This window comes from Meleagris gallopavo, chromosome 5 (assembly GCF_000146605.3).
Source record: "Meleagris gallopavo isolate NT-WF06-2002-E0010 breed Aviagen turkey brand Nicholas breeding stock chromosome 5, Turkey_5.1, whole genome shotgun sequence".
Taxonomy (NCBI): Eukaryota; Metazoa; Chordata; class Aves; order Galliformes; family Phasianidae; genus Meleagris; species Meleagris gallopavo.
In genome coordinates this window covers 32,844,495-32,863,286 of record NC_015015.2, presented here as the reverse complement: position 1 = coordinate 32,863,286, position 18,792 = coordinate 32,844,495, and the positions used below count along the sequence as shown (strand labels likewise).

At 36.2% G+C, this 18,792-nt stretch overlaps 1 protein-coding gene across 4 annotated transcripts in view; it reads left to right on the top strand.

The window, feature by feature from the left end:
- The window catches only part of PRKD1 (protein kinase D1), a 116,747-nt gene that overhangs the window by 75,115 nt on the left and 22,840 nt on the right, over positions 1–18,792 (top strand). For 2 of the 4 annotated variants that reach the window (XM_010711636.3, XM_019615699.2), the window contains exons 3-7: positions 1,073–1,204; positions 1,940–2,100; positions 5,387–5,410; positions 14,979–15,189; positions 16,446–16,523. In XM_010711636.3, coding sequence (XP_010709938.1) covers positions 1,073–1,204; positions 1,940–2,100; positions 5,387–5,410; positions 14,979–15,189; positions 16,446–16,523 — 606 coding nt within the window. The remainder of the gene's footprint in view (positions 1–1,072; positions 1,205–1,939; positions 2,101–5,386; positions 5,411–14,978; positions 15,190–16,445; positions 16,524–18,792) is intronic. The other 2 variants (XM_010711637.3, XM_019615700.2) reach the window with 1 other exon arrangement.

Sequence of the window (18,792 nt, the reverse complement as noted above, 5' to 3'; positions counted from 1 at the left end):
ATAAGCCAAGGACTAAAGGTGCTTAAGTCTTTCAGGATTTATTTCAACTGAACCATTAAAAATTGTATTTTTTTCTTCTTGACTCCACATTGGAAATGTAGTTCTGTTCAGGGACAAGGTATTTCTATTAACTCACTCCAGACCTGGTCCTTTCATACTGGTATCTATGAAATGGAAGCACACACTAAATCACCTGCTTAAATGACATCCTAAATAGAATCAAATGTTTGCATACTTGCTTAATTTTTATTAACATTTGGTACATAATATTTTTTCATTAGATATATTAACATAATATATATTATGTTATACATAATATATATTATACAAAATAATTTTTATAGAAAAAAACATATGATATATTAACATAGGAAAAAAAAACAATTTCAACACAGTCATCTGAAGTAGAGTTTTAGAGATGTTCACAATGTTTTCTTTTTTCTTTTTCTTAAAATCAGGAAGAAAATCCCTCTGCAGGAGCTTGGACTGGATGATAACCTTTTCTCCTTTCTCTATTCTCTATCCACTGAAATTACATCCGTAGTATGTTTTCACATCACCCCTTTTACTCCTTGTTCTCAGTCTACAAGCTCTTTATAGTTGAACTGTTTTTCTGCTTGTATATTTATTTACGTTCCATTTCATATCTTTGGTTTACATTATCTGTTACTAATTGGATAAACTTCTACTAACAAAGGCATCAGTTATTCAAGTTAGGGAACGTAATTTGTTCAGCTTCACCAAATTACTAGCTTTCTTCAGATTTTATGTAAAATAAAATCATAAAGGTGTGCTGCATATAGTAAAAGTAGTTTCTTTTTCCAGTGGTCTTTGCAGTGTGATGAAATGCCATCAATCTTTCTACCTTTGAGAAATTGTATATTTACCTATATATAGTATACCCATATAAAATTCAGAGTTCATTATCTTCTAGAGTTTACTCTGCATGAGTAACAAGGAAAGATATAACAACTGTAATAAAAAAGGTGTTTTGTTTTGTACACTGATGAAAAATATGAATCATGTTATGTTACTAATTTTACTCCATTTTGGAATAATCTTGTTGTTACAGCTTCTGCTACTTTTGAAGACTTTCAAATCCGACCCCATGCTCTTTTTGTTCATTCTTACCGAGCACCAGCCTTTTGTGACCATTGTGGAGAAATGTTGTGGGGACTGGTGCGTCAGGGACTCAAATGTGAAGGTAAGTTGCAGGCTGTTCAGCCTCAGGAAGGAAATCTTCCATTACATTTTCATGCATGTTGTTTCTGATGCAGCTTTCTTTTAAATTGATTAGGTAGGTAGAGACAGTTAGATCCAATGATCAAAATAATTAACAGATTAAGGAGGTGATCCTTTTGACTCCCCTGAGGCCTCCTACATATTGATCTGTAAGTGGAAGTGCAAAACAAATAGTCTATATGTGGGTTTGTTTGTTTGCTTGCTTGCTTTAAGAAAAGCTTATCTGTGTCATATTTATAATAGAACAGAATAGTTTGATTGGAAGTGTCCTTCCAATTGCTCGACTTCTACAGAGCTAACCAGAAATTGAAGAATATTATTGAGAACATTATCCAAATGTCTCTTGAACACTGATAGGCTTAGGGCACCAATCAACTTCCTAGGAAGCCATTACAGTGTTTAATCTTGATGGTAAAGAAATTTATCCTGATGTCCAATCTGAATATTCTGTGGCGCAGCTTTGTGCCATTCTGTCCATGTATCTATCATTTCTGTGATAGATAAAACACTGTATTGGTTTAAGTTTTCAAGAGCTCATAATGTCACTAAAAACATGCAGAATATAGGAACTAAACAAGGAGAGCAGAGGAAAAAAGTTTCAGCAAAAAAGGCTGTTGTTTTTATTCACCAAAGAAAAATGTTCTTTGCTTTTCCAGTAATATACTGTAATCAGATGGTTTTAAATTTTTCTTTTCAGGATGTGGTCTAAATTACCATAAGAGATGTGCATTTAAAATTCCTAACAACTGCAGTGGTGTACGTAAAAGGCGCCTGTCAAACGTTTCCCTAACAGGACTCAGCACTATTCGGACAGTTTCTGCAGAGACATCGCCCAGTGTGTCGGATGAAGCCCTTCTGGTATGCAATTCCTTAGCTACCAAGGTCATGGATATTACTGTTAAGAAACGATTATGTGCTGCAGGATCTGTTTGTGTTTGTTGAAGACTTCAGGGCTAACAGTATGCAAATTACAAAGCTTTTCTGTGGGAAAGGGCATCTTGATGTAAAAGGGAGGTCACCAGCTTAAGGTACGTGAGCTTAAGGTATGTGTCACTTCTGATACTCCCAGTAGACTCCTCCCTTAGAGAAGAATTATGTTATTTTGAAAATCTGAAACTGCCACCCATGTTAATGTGAGAAGCTGCATCTTGATGCTCAAAACTGGATGTCTTCACTGGAATTAGATGCTGAAATTTTTCTGCCACAGAACATTATGTCCATTGGTTCATGATACAGGAAAGAAGTGGCCTCAGGAGAACACTGAGACACTGCATCAAACAGAGTTTCTTTAGCAGTCAAGGCTATAATGTGTTGTAAGTAACTTGTATGTACAGAATATCTCTTAGTGTTTGGAGAAAGAGAAATCTTTATCATTTTCTTAAACAAAACATTATGGTAAATGTAGTATATATGAAATATATGTATTTTTATGTGTAGATGTGTAAATGCAGAGCTGCAGGACCCACGTGTACACATACATATACAACATATTTGTTTATTCATAAATATAGTAGTTTTCCGTGATGAAAAGTCATCTGATAACAAAATGCGATGGCTGGAATAAGTTAGAATACTTGTTTTTTGTCTTGGCATTTTTCTTGTGTTTGTAATATGAAAGTTATGAATTTGCACTATGTGTAAATGGAGTCCACTTCTAAGTGAAAGTTTTGAAAACCTTAAGGTTTGAAAGAGAGGAAGGAGTTTATAAGTACACACAACAATTATCATGTTTTCCTTTCAATTAGAATATTAAACTTATTAAACTTGACATACTAAAAGGACACTATTGCAAATGGTGTAGATCTGGTGTTATATGCAGTGCCATCTATGAACCATAATTATGTACTTATGCTGATGATTATCATTAGCGTAAAGCTACTTGGAAATTAAGGTTAACATTATGAATCTGTATTTTACTTGAAAAGCTGCATAAATGAATAAGGTGCTTAAGTTCTGCAGAAACTGCAGCAACAAATCTTCATAGATTATTCATGATTCTCAGTGGGTTATTTCAAAATGCTGACTTATTCAGACCAATACCAATGAAATGTTGAGACGAGGCTGACCCTAATTCTGTTCCTGGAATTTTGATTAAAAGAGTTTTATGAGTGAGAGTCCTAGTACACTCTCTATCAGTATTCACTTCACTGTACATGATAAATTACATGATAAGGATAACAATTTAAATTTGAAAATACTTTCAATTATATGACTCTATTGGTTCATATATGAATTTATTTTTTTTTTGTGCAAAGCTACACATTTTAAATGTTTTAAAAAATAAAACTAAGTTAAAATACAAAAAAATACAGTAAGTTTCATACATACTGCACATACACACTTCTTTGAAGACCTTATAATCATCAGGGTAACCAAACTTTGGAATATCATGCATTTGTATAAACATATATGCATGTGCACATTCACACATGTGTACATAGGAAGTATATTTGTAGGAAGTTACAAGGATAGGCATAAGCCTAGAAAAATGAAATAAGCAGTTTTCCAATTTCACTTTTACTTAAGGAAATCATGGTTTCACTTATCATATTTTCAGATGAGATCTCAAACAAGACTTCTTCATGTCTTTTTGTTTTTGCACTGAACATGTTTGAATTTTTCCACCTTTTTTAAGTGTGTGCAGACTTTTTCACTTTTCCTACATCAGACCTCTTCTTTGAACTCCATTCTTCTGCTGTACTCTAAGATAAGTTTTATGGCAATTTATAATGTGAAATCAAAACATGTACTTTGAAATATATTTCATTATTCTGGAATCTTTGTGAACAGACGAAGAGACATTGACCTTGTTCACAAAATTTTATCATACATTATTTTTACTATATTGGCATGACTCTTGAGTCGCTGACAGAAAAATATAAACTCCATCTGAGACCAGTGAATTCAGCCAGAGATCTACCAGTTACTTAAATAGAACTAAAATAAATTTCATTTTTAACCTATTTACTAAGTGGAGTGGTAACAGTTGATAGAGAATTGATAGATCCTGGAGACTCTTCATGGGGGGGTAATTATCTGAATTTTTTATTTCAGTATATATATATATTTTTATGTGATGTGAAGGAGCTAAGACATTTTGCCGTAAATTGTGGAATTTTGATATTTGAAAAATCTTTGAGGCATGGTAACGGGTAATGTAGTATCCTTCAACAGTAACTTTAATTATCCTTTTCTAGGGAATTGCCACAGCAGGCACAGTTTCAGAGTTTATATCTGTCCTCATTAGCCAATAAAGCATTTCATTTGAGCTGAAAATTGACTGGGGGCTATACTTAAATGCAACTTTAAAAATAAAATAAAATCTGGGCAATATCCTTTTTTGCTTCTTAACTTCACAGTGTAAAACTCATCAAATGGACATACTAAAATTAAGTAAAACTAGGAGGATGTACTGTAACCCAAGTTTTTACCTATCATAGCTCAAATGCAACTCTTTTGCATTCTATTCTATAACACATGAGGGTTGCGATGAAAGTACTGTCTCCTATTTTATTATGTTAGAACACAAGATTAGAGGAGGATGGTGGTAATATGTCAGTTGGGGCTGAACCGTCCCACCAGTATTCCATTACATTTTGTTGCCATACAACAGATGGCTGCAGAGGGGTATTCTGACAAAATTGCATCTGGCATAAAAGTGTGGATGAAGCCAAGGTGTGGAACTGAATCCCTCTGTGGAAAAAATGGCACCCATTGACATTCATTGATGTGTGTTGAATGTTTATGGAGACCGAACAGTGGATGTGAGCACAGTGAGATGGTGGGTGATGCATTTCGTCAGTGGTGATGATGGGTTACCTCTGTTAGTGCAGAGTTTTACCAGTGCAGCATGCAGGTTCTTGATCATTGCTAGCAAAAAGGCATAGCTAATGATGGTGACTACACTGAAAAATAATGTTTTGTAGCTGAGAATTTGCTCTATCAAATAGTGTAGTTGTGCTCTTTGTATCTGTTGTCATTTCCAAGGAAATAAATGGAAGGCATTACTTTCAGAGCAAGCTATGTAGAATTAATGTATAAAATAATAGCCTGTTCATGCTTGCTTCTAAAGTAACATTATTTTCTGTCTTTTTTCCATTATTTCTTTGGTCTATCTTTTCTTCTTTCCAACTTCCTGTCTCAGTCTCCTGTTAGCCCTGGCGGTGAGGTATGTATTAAATTTACTCATACTGTGCTGTCAGAAACAGTCTCTTTTATTAATTATCAGCATGATTTTATGTAATCTTGAGAACTCAAGAGCATTTGTTTTTTTTTCTTTTAGAAAGAGTATATCTGGTGTAAAACTCCAAAGCCACTATTCCAAAGTGAAGATCATAATTCTGCTTATATTAAAAACTCCCCTGATATTAAAATATTTTGATGTGAAAGTGACATTTTGTAATAGATGGGAAGAACATCTAAACTTCACTTTCAGAACATTGGGAATTTGCTGGAATAATGTACAAAATAAACATCCTGAGATGAACAAACTGACCTAAAGTGGTTGCTAGCAAGCACTTTAATATCATGACACAACATAGAAGCTTTTTTCAGAATATAATTGCATTACAAAAATCAGTCAAGGATTCTGTTTTTCTCTAGAAAAAATAATTTTAAAATTATTAAAAATTTATTTTAACAGTGTACAACTGAGTTATAGCCATGAATAATAATAGTGCATTAGTGAGAAAACAGTATTTCAATTTTTTTTGATGCATAATTCACATCAAAAAGATTCTTAATGGGTTTTCAGTATGGATTTCCTAAGGAAGCTTGTTAAATGCAATAAATTTAAAAAAAAATTGGAAGATAAAATTTTGACATCTTTTCCTTGCAGCATATATTTGATATGCAGAGGTAGAAGATTGAGCTTTGGAAAATACATAATTAATTTGAGAAATATTTTTAAGGTTGAAATATAGATGAACATATCCAAACATTTATCTTTTATCTTTTAAAAATAAATTTCTGTGGTTTTTTTTCCTCAAACATAAGTATTGTGATTTTTGTTTGCCTAAGTAATGTAGAATGCCCAAGAAGTACTACTCTGTAAAACAGTCACAAAACAATATAAACAAACATACATGGAATAGAGTATTTTTAATATCTAACAATTTTATTCCATGTATGTGCTGTTTGAAAAATGATGAATCCAGCCATCCATACAGTCTCAGGCTCTCCAGAATTAATGGTAATTGAAAGTAGTAAAAACTAAAGGTGGTATTTGTGGGGGGGAAAAAAAAAAAAGTTTCTTTTTTAAAGGAAAGAATGTATTAACTGTCTATATTTGTACTTTAAAACATTTATATGACACAACATTTAATTTCTATGCTATTTATGTTTCCATTATTTTGTAAGTTTTATTCTTTCTTCTGGAAATGATCAATGTTGATGTGTAAATGTATTTTTATTAGATGCATTGGCAGTGATTTCTCAAGAAAAAAAATCTAGCTGAGTTTTGTGTTTAAAAGAGGAACAGAACATCTTTGGGCCATGGTAATGGGTAAATGAAATGTTACAAATTTTACTTATATATTGTCTTTACTTTTTAATGGAAAATCAGGAATTATTTTTTACAAAATAGGTTTAGTTAAAAAGACTATTTGTATATCACTGACAGAATGTTGCCTGCCTATATATATTTATTATAAGCAGGACTGACATGAAGCTTCTTAGCTATGTACAGAAGAGAGATTTTGCAGTGATAGGACATTGAGTCCTAGAGTCTCTGGGAGTCTGCAGTTGTGAAAAGGCCATTTTCTCTTCCTTCCCTCATCTCTAGCTCTTGATACAGCTGCTTTTTTCTCTCACTCATTTCAAATAAGGAATCTAGCGAGCGAAAAATTCCTGCTGTACAAAACCTTCATTTTCCAGTCAGATATCTCATTTTCTCAGTTCCAGTACCTGTATGCCTCAGTAACTCAATGGACTGGAAAGAAGGAACCTTTAGGGAAGGGCTAAAGAAGAGCTAGGGTGCTACAGCAGAGAGCAGTTCTGTGCCTTATTCCTGTTGTAATCAGTAGGAGTCTTTCTCTAATGAATATAGCTGGGTTCATCAACCCAAGGGGCAAAATTAATATTTCCTCCTGAGGAGAGACTCTCAAGTTAACTCTGAATTAATACTACTCACAAATACATTTTATTCTTGTCACCCTCAAGTTTTCCTCCAGTGATGTGCTGTTGTGCTTTAACCTGGCAGAAAACTAAACATTACACATCTGTTTGCATGCTTCCTTCAAAGTGGAATGGAATAGAAGATTAAAAAGTGCAAGAATTTATGGATTGAGACAAGGGTCTGCTCCTAGGAGGTTAGACTTGTAGTTTTCAGCTTGTGAACCTACGTATAGGTCTCTGTAGCTTAAACTGGAGACTTGTAGATGCTCTAAATAAACCCTAATAGCCCTGTAGCCACTAGCAAGTCTTTGTCAGCAAAGGGCTTTTGTTTTGGGAAATCCCTGACTGCTGGAGAAGATAGCATAGTCACACAACTACTGCTGAAATGTATTAAACTTTTTTTGTTACTTTGCAAAATAAGGCAGGTTACAGACAAAGCATTCATACTACCATTTGCTGCTATTGATATCTGAGCAGGAGGAACGAGATACATAATAATTTCCATCTGTGGATAGTTTAATTTAACAGTACTTAAGTCAGTTCTTTGATGTGTTTACACATTTAACATTGAAGTGTTTTTCAGACCATAGATAGCTAACTGTGGTGCTTGTGAGATTAAATCATACACTTGAGTTAAAGAGAAGAGTGCAAGAAGCATCAAAAGACAACACAGTTGATTGAATTCTAAGTGTGGTATTTCAGTATATTTAATTGAAGATTTGTTTCCTTGAATTCACTTAATTATAGTCACATAGTTTAATTTATTGAAGAAAGTCAGCGTTGCAGCAAAGAACATAGTTCCTGTGGTGACTGATAAATATCACCTCATATATGACACTAATTTCCTGTGAAAAATTTGTGTGTGAACATATTAAGTCTTTATCTTTTGCTTTCAATACAAGAAGGAAATGCATATTTCAGCAAATATATTTCCACATGGAAAATGAAACTTCATGAGATCAGTTATTTTGTTGGTTTTGTTTTAATATATATTAATTAATATACATCCAAATAAATAAACTAGATTTTTTTCTGCTTCTAGGGCAAGCACTTCAAAAATGTAGTAATACCATAGTTTTTTGGTTGGCTGTCTTGGTGTTATACAAGAGCTTTTTAGATACTGAGCCTGCAAAAGAGAAGCACTTGTCTGTGAACAGTTTTGAAAAATTACTCATTTAGGAGAGCTTGGGATGTGCAATTTGTTCTTGTTCAGGACAAGCTTACTTGAATGTGTTTCCACAAGCATAATTTACAATAAGACGTTCAAATATCAAAATTAAATAATTTTTTTTCTGAGTTTTATAGCACATGAAACTCTTCCATGAAGTTCTTCCAGAAACTCAGGGACATTTTTTTAGTACTTTTGAAACCTTTTAACAAAAAGTTGGACAATCAGCAATGCGTTACGTTTTAGGCTTTGCGCAGTTGGATTGCAGGCCTGTTAAATCCTAGAATCATAGAATTGCTCAGGTTGGAAAAGACCTTCAAGATCATAAAGTCCAACTGCAACCTAATCATACTACCCTAACTCTAGCAACCCTCTGCTAAGTCATGTCCCTGAGCACCACATCCAAATGGTTTTTAAATACATTCAGGGACAGTGACTCAACCACCTCCCTGGGGAGCCTATTCCAGTGCTTAACAACCCTTTCTGTAAAGAAGTTTTTCCTGATATCCAACCTTAATCTCTTGCAACTTGAGGCTATTTCCCCTCGTCCTGCCACCTGTCACCAGTGAGAAAAGTCCAACTCTGCTCTCGCTGTGAGCAACTTTCAGGTATTGGAATAAGGTCTCCCCTCAGCCTCCTCTTCCCCAAACTAAACAGCCCCAGTTCCTTTCTTTGCGCCTTGTAGGGCATATTCTCCAAGCTCTTTACAAGCCTTGTTGTCCTTCTTTGAACCTGCTCCAGCACCTTAATGTCCTTCCTGAATTGACATGCCCAAAACTGAACACAGTGGGACCTCACCAGTGCCAAGTACAGGAGCAAGATTACTTCCCTGGTCCTGCTCACCACATCATTTCTGATACAAGCCAGGATGCCATTGGCCTTCTTGGCCACCTGGGCACACTGCTGGCTCATATTCAGCTGACTGTTTTTCAATACACCAAGGCCCCTTCCCATCAGGCAGCTTTCCAGCCACTCCTCCCCAGGCCTGTAGTGTTGTCTGGGGTCGTTGTGACCAAAATGCAGGACCCAACACTTGGTCCTATTGAAACTCATACAGTTAACCTTGGCCCATCGATCCAGTTTATCCAGGTCTCTCTGTAGTGCCTTTCTCCCCTCAGGCAGATCAATACTCCCTCCCAACTTGGTGTTGATGGAAAATTACTGAGGGTGCACTCAATCCCCTCATCAAGATCATTGATAAAGATGTTTAATAGAAGTGGCCCCAGTACCAAGCCCTGGGGGACACCACTCATTAACGGCAGCCAACTGGATTTAACTCCATTGATCACAACTCTTTGGGCCCAGCCATCCAGCCAGTGTTTCACCCAGTGGAGCGTACGCCCATCCAAACTGTGGGCAGCCAGCTTTGCCACGGGGACAGTGTTGTAGGGAACGATATCAAAGGCTTTACTGACGTCCAGGTAGACCACATCAACAGTTTTACCTTCATCCACTAAACAGATCACCTTGTCATAGAATGAAATCAGGTTTGTCAGACAGGATCTATCATTCATAAACCCATGCTGACTGGGCCTGATCTCCTGGTTGACCTTTAATTGATCCATAATGCCTCCTGAGATTATCTGTTCCATGACCTTCCTTGGCACCAAGGTGAAGCTGATAGATCTGTAGCTAACAGGATCATCTTTCCAGCCCTTTTTGAAGATGAGTGTCAGATTTGCTGGGACGTTCCTTTCTTTGCTCCCTTCAAGTGCTAATACTGCATCTTCCCAGCTTCTATGGCTTCCCATTAGTCCCTTCCCATCTCCATAATGCTTCTTTGATTTTTGTGCTAGAAGTTGTGCTATAGGACAGTTGGACTTGCCCATGTAATGACAGCAGCTTGATTTGTTGTCACCGTTTACTCCAGTTTCTTAACTGTACTTTGCAGTGGATTTGGACATGGTAAAGAGATGGGGTGGCCTGCTGAGGGGTTTTTACTTTGGGAATAGGAATCATAAGAAGGATTATTTCCATTCTGCAATGACATGATTCTGCATAATGACTTTGTGCTTCTGCCTACTGTAGGCAAATAGTTTTGTTCTTGAGTAGCTTTTAACAAAGTCTAACAAATGATATACAAAATATACAAAAATCTGAAGAGATTGATCAAGAATGAGGGGCAAGAAATCAGCTAATGAAAGTAAGGAATATACAGAAAGCAGTGTCAGGGAATAGCTTGGCGCATCTCCATTCTTGAAAGAGAGGAAGAAAGCCCCATATCTGTTTTTGTTTTTTTTCTAAAATAAGAAATAAGCAAGTACTGGATTCTGATATTTGCATAACTCAAGGCAATACTGGATCAATTTCACTGGCTCGATTGAACATCCAAACAGTTAAATAAATTCACATGTTACTTTGTTTCTGTTGTCACTTGGAAGACAATATTCTAATCTGTTAAAATATAGATTACCTTGCTAGCATGATTGTTAGGAGGACTGTTTAGTGTTTGGAGCAGTGCAGGCTGTTAGTTTCCATGGTGTAATCCAGTTAAGCAATCATTTCCTGGGAAGTTTCCAGAGTTGCTGAGTCAGTAGTCTGGCTCACTACCAGGAAAAACGAATTTATCTTTCTAACAAACCAGGCACACCGGCAATAAAGAAGGTGCTTTTGTGCAAGAGAGTCTTGCTTTTATTGTGAAAATAGTGTAGTTCCTATTTTCCTTTTTTTTAGGAACTTTAAATTATGGTATCTGCCTGATGCTGGAAATGGTGGAAATTAAAGTTAAGGGATGTTGAAAGGAATTTTGGAAGGTACTGGGAGGAGAAGTTCATGACCTGTAAATTTAGATGGTTCTCCTAACCAGTTAGTCCCTGGGGTTGTGGAGTGACCTTTGTGTTTAATGCCACCCAGCTTCCCTGCGCTTGGTACCCGATGGAAGCAGATGTTTATGTTGCTTTTGGTTGGAAGAGGAAAAAGGGCCAGTCCATCAGATTAGGCCGTGAAGGGAAAAGATTGCCTCTCTCTGTTGATCATACTAGTACCTAAAGTTAGTCTCAGTACATTTCAGCAGCGCTCCTGAAGTTTCCAAAACCTGCTAGCTATTTGGTGAGTAAAAGCAAGCCAAGTCAACTTTCTGAAGTCCTTTGAGGAAAGATTTTAGCAGTATTCAATTGCTAAAATAATTTTTCATTCAACAATAATGTTGAAAACAAAACCTAGTGTGACAATACAAAGTAGATTTAATTTACGTAGATGGTACTAATTGGTAGTTTTAGCAAGAGCATGTTAGGAAACATTTGGATTGTTTATACTTCAAACAACAGTAAGATTGTGAAGAAATTGCTTAGCAGCAAAAATAGTAAGCTGAAATATTAATTTGTTGCAACGACATAAAAGTAAACAATATAACTCTCCTTAGAAATTTTTACTTCATCAGTTTTGTTTCATGAAAATACATTTTAATTGTGTCACTACATTAAAATTCCACCAAATGACTATTTGAAGACAAAGACATCAAATTTTGTGACTAATACCTTAGATAGCTCTGTTGAGTTTATGTGGCAAGGTGTTTATAGTGTTACTGGGGGAACTACAGGGGTGGGTTTTGTGAGATTAGGGTTAAAACTTTAAAGAATTATTTCCTTCAAAAATAATATACTTCCATTAAAAATATAATACATCAGATAGGACAACAGTTTTCGTCTTGTGCATTGTAGATAACGTTCTGAGTTAGGTGCCTGACAATGGCACGGGGTTGAGGATGAGTGACTGTTTTAAGGCACTGCACTAAGACTGATGTGGCATCTGTCTAGGACAAAAACTGTCCCTGTTTGGCCTTAGACTGAGAGGATTGAGACAGTATTTCTGGCACCTCTTGTGGGTCTTGTCCCATGCACAAGTAGTAAGGGCTGCTGTTTGCAGGAGATGTGTGCAAGCTGAGCAATGCAGGATGTGCTGTGCAAGTGGGCCCACTGTTTCCTTCCTGCTGGGCTCCTCCCCCCCTCCCAAAGCACTATTCATACTGCCTTCATATGACAGTGCAGTCTGCCTTGAAAGTGTTAGGCAAACAATATTTAGGGAAGGGAAGCCATCCAGGGGGACCTGGACCAGCTGGAGAAGTGAGCCTATGTGAACCTAATGAGATCAACAAGGCCAAGTGCAAGGTGTTGCACTTGTGCTGGGGCACTCCTGGGTATTTATACAGACTGGGGAAAGAACTCCTTGAGGGTGGCTCTGAGGAGAAGGATTCAGTGGGTGCTGGTGGATGAGAAGCTGGACATGAGCCAGCAGTGTGCGCTTGCAACGTGGAAGGCCAACTATATCCTGGACTGAATAAAAAAAGAGGTGGCTAGCAGGAAGAGGAAAGTGATTGTCCCCCTCAGCTCTTGTGAGGCTCCATCTGGAGTACTGCACTCAGGCCTGCGGCCCCCAGTACAAGAAAGATGCAGAGCTCTTGGAACAGGTCTAGAGGAGGGCCACTAAGATGATCAGAGACCTGGAGCACATCTCCTCTGAAGAAAGATTGAGGGAACTGGGCTTGTTTAGCTTGGAGAAGAGAGAGAGAGTCGTCACTGTGATCTTTCAGTACTTGAAAGGAGCATATAAACAGGAGGGGGAATGACTGTTTACATGGGTTGATAGTGATAGGACAAGGGGGAATGTTTTAAACTAAGACAGGAGAGGTTTAGGTTAGATATTAGGAGGAAGTTTTTCACAGAGGGTGGTGATGCACTGGAACAGGTTGCGCAAGGAGGTTGTGGATGCCCCACCCTGGAGGCATTCAAGGCCAGGCTGGATGTGCTCTGGGCAGCCTGGTTTAGTGGTTGGCAACCCTGCCCAGGGCAGGGGCTTGAAGCAAGATGATCTTTGAGGTTGTTTTCAACCCAGGCCATTCTATGATTCTATGAGTATTACTAACTGATCAATATTAAACAATTTTAATCCTAAACCGAAGCTATTTTTTTCATATGTATAGGTGCGTTACAGAGCCTACAGATGTAAAGCTCAGGAAGTAAACATATAACATCAAAGCATGAACTTCTACATTTTCTGTTATTATATGTGGTGAAGAAAAGACAGATGCTTTCGTACACTTATTTAAAACTAGCTCATTTATGGTGAATATATGCACGTGGTTCATACAATGTATTTTGCATATTTCTCCTTGACTGACAGGCCTGCATTTATACACTGAATAAGTGTGAAGCTGGCATTGTTGTCAAATAGTAGGGAAGCTCTAATGTTCTACAAATCTATTGCATGTGCTTCTTTGGAAAGAGATAGTTATGCAGTATAGCGAAGAGAGAAGAAATTGGTCTTTACAGTAAGAAACCCATCTGGTTTTTGTAAGAATTATCTTTCTGTTTCTTTGGCAAATATGCTGCGAAGACAAGGCTAGAACTCCTCAGGTTTGTTTACCACCAAAATGGCATACAAATCTCCTCTTGCTCCAAGGTTCTCAGACAGAAGCATACAGAAATTGACTTTTATGTTTTGGTGAGCAGGAAATAGTAATTAGTTTCTAAGGATGACAGCTTTGCTGTAACATTATTAGTTTGAAGGAAAATAGTTTTCCAAGTTAGGCCAATCCAAAGTTTCAGCTACTGCAGCCTTTGACTAATGGAGGCCAAATAGAGAATGACTCATTTTCTAGCCTTCAGTTACCTGAACATTTGTTTTCAACAAGCAACAAAATGATGAATTTTAAAAGATTAAGTTGCATCTTGTTACTGTACTTTTCTTTTGCATGTTAACTGTGGATGTAGTTTGTTCCTCAAGGCAGTACTTAGGAGTAGACAGTTTTCTTAGTCCATAATTTTCTGTGTTATTTACCATATTTGCATCTAAATGTATTTAGCAGAAAAATAAGGTAACTTATTTCTTTCAGGAATTTTTTTATTCTGTTTCTTAGACAAAGTGTGTCTCAATTCAAGTGTATTTATAGAGAGAAATATAAATACCTATTCTGATCTGTTGTGCATAATCTGTATGTAATAAGGTTAGCAATAGCAAAAGTTATAAATAAAGGGGATGAGAGATACTGATCTCCTTTTTATCAAAAACCTGCATGTGCATAGATCAAGATAACAATTTCCTTAATTTTCGTACAAAAGTAGTTTTTCAAAGTTACCTTTGTATAAAACAGGGAATAGGAGAGAAGGAAAAAATGGTGCTTGTTTTACTCAGAACAAAAAAATGTTTTTCTGAGAAATTTTTTCTGAATCTTTTCATTTTGATAAAAATCTATTTTTAAATTGAAAATCAACAATAGCAACACAGGTTTATCCACATTGTGAAATGTATGATGCTAGTGTTAGCAAACATTATTTGATACCATTCTAAATTCTTAAAAGCAATCTCAGACAGGGGTATGTTGCATATTCTATTAGTGTTTTTAAGCAAAGTATGCTTTTTATGACAGATAACTTAATATTCTTGAGGCGTATGTATGTTATTCTATTAAAAATGAATAAATCATTTTTTTTTAAATGTCCTTTTATGTATTTCACAGCAAAAAACACCATCAGAATCATTCACTGGGCGAGAGAAGAGATCAAATTCACAATCCTACATTGGACGACCTATTCAGCTTGACAAGATTCTACTTTCTAAAGTTAAAGTGCCTCACACATTTGTCATCCACTCTTACACACGGCCAACAGTTTGCCAGTACTGTAAGAAACTTCTCAAAGGGCTTTTTAGACAGGGTTTACAGTGTAAAGGTAAGTAAACTTTCTTTAGGTATATAAAAGCTAAGCATAATAAAATTAGTAAATTAACATTTGAGTAACTGATATGTAGGTTTACATATGATGTGATACATGGATTTATTTACCAAAGTGTCCATATGTAGTCACATGACCAATTACATTGCATTCTGCTGGGATCAGAATTACAGTTCTAGTTCTACAAGAGCTGGCTGCATGCTATTTATTATTACTCACTGGTATAGCTGAGGTACCTTACATCTTTGTCACTAAGGTGTAGATTATTTTATGTTTGTCACTAGGTGATAGTGTGCTCATGGGCAGTTACAGTAGAATAGTTAACACATAGAGCCATGTTCTTAATCTTCATTGTTCTCAATCTGCAAGTTTTTGTGCTTGAATTGTAGCATGCACATTCTTCTCAGCAGTTAGAAGTTTGGGGGGAATTTTAGGGAAAGTAAAGCATTAAGATCTTACATGAGAATTTAAAAAAAGAAAAAGAAAAGAAAAAAAAAGCTTGTTTGGCACTGCAGTATCTCGGTTAGTTTTTGAATCAATCTGAAGTTAAATAATTACAAGGATAGAGGCATCTCTAATATATTTCTTCCTTCCGGACTTTGCTTTTCCAGCTCTTTTAAAAAGTTACAGCTCTTAGTTCAAGTAAAATGTGTTCCATAAGCCAAAAGAAAATAACTGAAATGACATCTAATAAAGTGCCATTTCCAGATGTGAAGAATGTAGAAGTAGACGGTAGTAAAAATATCTGTGAATGAGGGAAGTACTGAAGAAGCCCTTCACTTAAAACACCAAGAATTTGCTTGATGATGCAAAAAGCACGTAAAATTGATAGCTAAGGTTCTGCTGCTTCAGTTTTCTTTGGTATTTGATATGTAGTCAAATGTCTAAACTGCAGTGGATGTGCTGCAACCTGATCTGCTTCTTGTAGTGGAAAAGTATCTCTGTTTTTTTAGCCAAGTGCACAGGTATCCAGCTTGTTCTTCAAGATCAGTGTAGCACACGGTGCAATGAAAGCTTCCTGCCGTTGCTGTAAGCACTGCTTTCCTTCTCTGTGGGAAGCTGTTGGTGTGTTCATCCTGTCTGCTGTACTGGCAAATGGCATCTGGCCAGGCTAGTTCTCTCTGATCATGTTAAGTTAACTTTGTGCTAGCGAAATGATTGAGCTTGACAGTTATAGGTTATAGCAGGAAAAAGAAATGAAACTGTGGCATAAAAAAGACAAATAATTATATTGTGTTCCTTTTCTTTGCCAGACTGTAGGTTCAATTGTCACAAACGCTGTGCTCCTAAAGTACCAAATAACTGCCTGGGGGAAGTTGCCATTAATGGAGGTAAGTTACTTTAACAATTTCTGTCATTGTTTAAACGACCAGTTAGATAACAGAGAAGTGTAAAGCCTATGTGTACAAAGACATCTTTTTCCACTGCTTGGGAGTAGCCTTTCCGCTGAGGTATTTCAGTTGTGGATTGGAGATGAAGTGTGGGAGGAACCCAATAAACAGTGCATACATTATCATTTTGGAGCACAGATCTTCAAAATACACAGTGCTGAAAGGCAGGCTTAGCCGTGGCACGGGGGTAGCTTCAGCAGCAAAACTTCTGGGTGATCATTGCTCACAAATGCTGAAGTAAATTGAAAAGCCAGATGCATGAGAAGAAGGCTTTCACGTAGTAGATAAAAACACAAAATTGATTTTTAATTTGAGAAAGGAAGAAGTGTTTGTTTTAGGATAATCTTCCAAAGAAGGAACTGTATATTGGGAAAACTTTGAAGGCCAGTTGGGATAAAACTAATTGTATCAGTTGCCAGAATTGAAAGCTTGATTATCTGCAGAATTTCCTATATATGTGCTGTCAGTTTTGTGTCAAGTATAGAAACGTATGGCTAGGCTTGACAGACAGTATTGGAGAAAAAAAGGGTAGTTGTAGATGAGTTGTTGATTGCCTTGAAAATATCACTTTTCTTTGTGATAAAGGAATGAGAAGTGTGGTAAAGTGTTCAGTGTCTAATGCATATTACCATATTGTCAGCCTAAACTGCATCTGAGGTTGAGAAGGTATTGCTTTATTAGATATCCTTTTTCAAACTTTAAATCAATGATTTTCTTTATTGAAAAGGTACCAATAATACTAAAATCAAAAGTGTTAAGTAATTTTTCATATTTGGAGTTTTCCCTGTAGAAAACTTGAGTAGCTTAAAAAAAAATCCTTTTTATGCATCTTCCAATCTTGTATACATCTTCCTTTTTTAAGTTTGCAAATAGTTGTGAGCAGAGATTTGCAGAGCCAGAGAAAGTCACTAAGTCTGCTTATAGATGATAAAATTTCTACTGCATGCATTTTAGGTGCTATTTTAGAGGGCAGTGCAAAATAGGATTGATCAAAAGTGTTAAGAGAAGGTGGAAAACAAGACTTATTTCTGGACAGCTAAACTAAATGAACAAAATTTGCATTTGTTTCTGTGTCACTCTTTTGATTTCCCACTCTTCGTCTCAGACAGCTGTACTTCATTTCTTCAACACAATCTTTATCCCCTCCATGCCTTTGCCTGACAAGTAATACACTGTTTTTTGTTTGCTTGCCTCCAACCATGAATCTGACGGCAGACTGATGAGACGTAATGCTCTCTCTGAGGAAAAACTAAGTGAGGGAAGCTTGTACAAAGCCACTTGGGGGTGAGAGTGATTACTCCATACAGTATTTTAGAAAGCATTAAACTTCTTTTTGTGCAACTCTGCAGAATTCGTTCTTAGGTCCTTGGAGCTCTGTGTTGTAAAATTTCTAGAACTTGGCTTTTTCTCACCAAACAATTTCCATAAAATAGTATCCATAGCATTATAGTATAACTCTTAATTTTGTGTCTAAATGACTGACATGTGGTCCTTAGACTTTTCATAGGGAATTTCATCCTGGTGTCTCATTTCTATTCTTACAGAAATTTGGTTCACATTAATTTCCATCTTACTAAATAAAATACAGTATCTGCCACTCTTTCCATCTGCTGTGTGATGCATCTTCCCCAAAATAGTAAGTGAAGGAAGAGCTGAAGCAATAAAATTCCAAGCATGGTCTCATTAATATACACATTAAATACTAAATGTGGGAGGATATTTTCAACTGGCTGTGGGTTTATTAAAAATAGAGATATAAAGCCATGCTGTATGAATAGCAAAAAGGGACTCCTGAACTGTGAAGTATCATTCATGATTAGATGACTGTTTCAGCTAGAAATGAAGAATAATGTGTGTCTTAGTCATACATCAGTAACTTATATCTAAACATTTGAAAACTACTGTGTATGGAAACAAATGTTTCAGCCATACACTTCCAGTTCTAGTGAAATACCATCAGTTCAAGTCATTTTTCCAGCAGTCATCTCAATGTTTTTATTGTTTTGTAGCATCCCCTATATTGACTGTCAAGAACTTTCCTACACAAAATTTGGTGAAAATTTCTCAAAGAGAACATTTGATATCTTCCTGTGATTAGACCTTGTGTAAAATTGCTGTCCATGAGTCACAGAGTGGGTCCTGAAACAGTGCAAATTACCCAGAAAAATTAATGTTTTTATATCTGACAGAATTTATAATTTTGACTTTT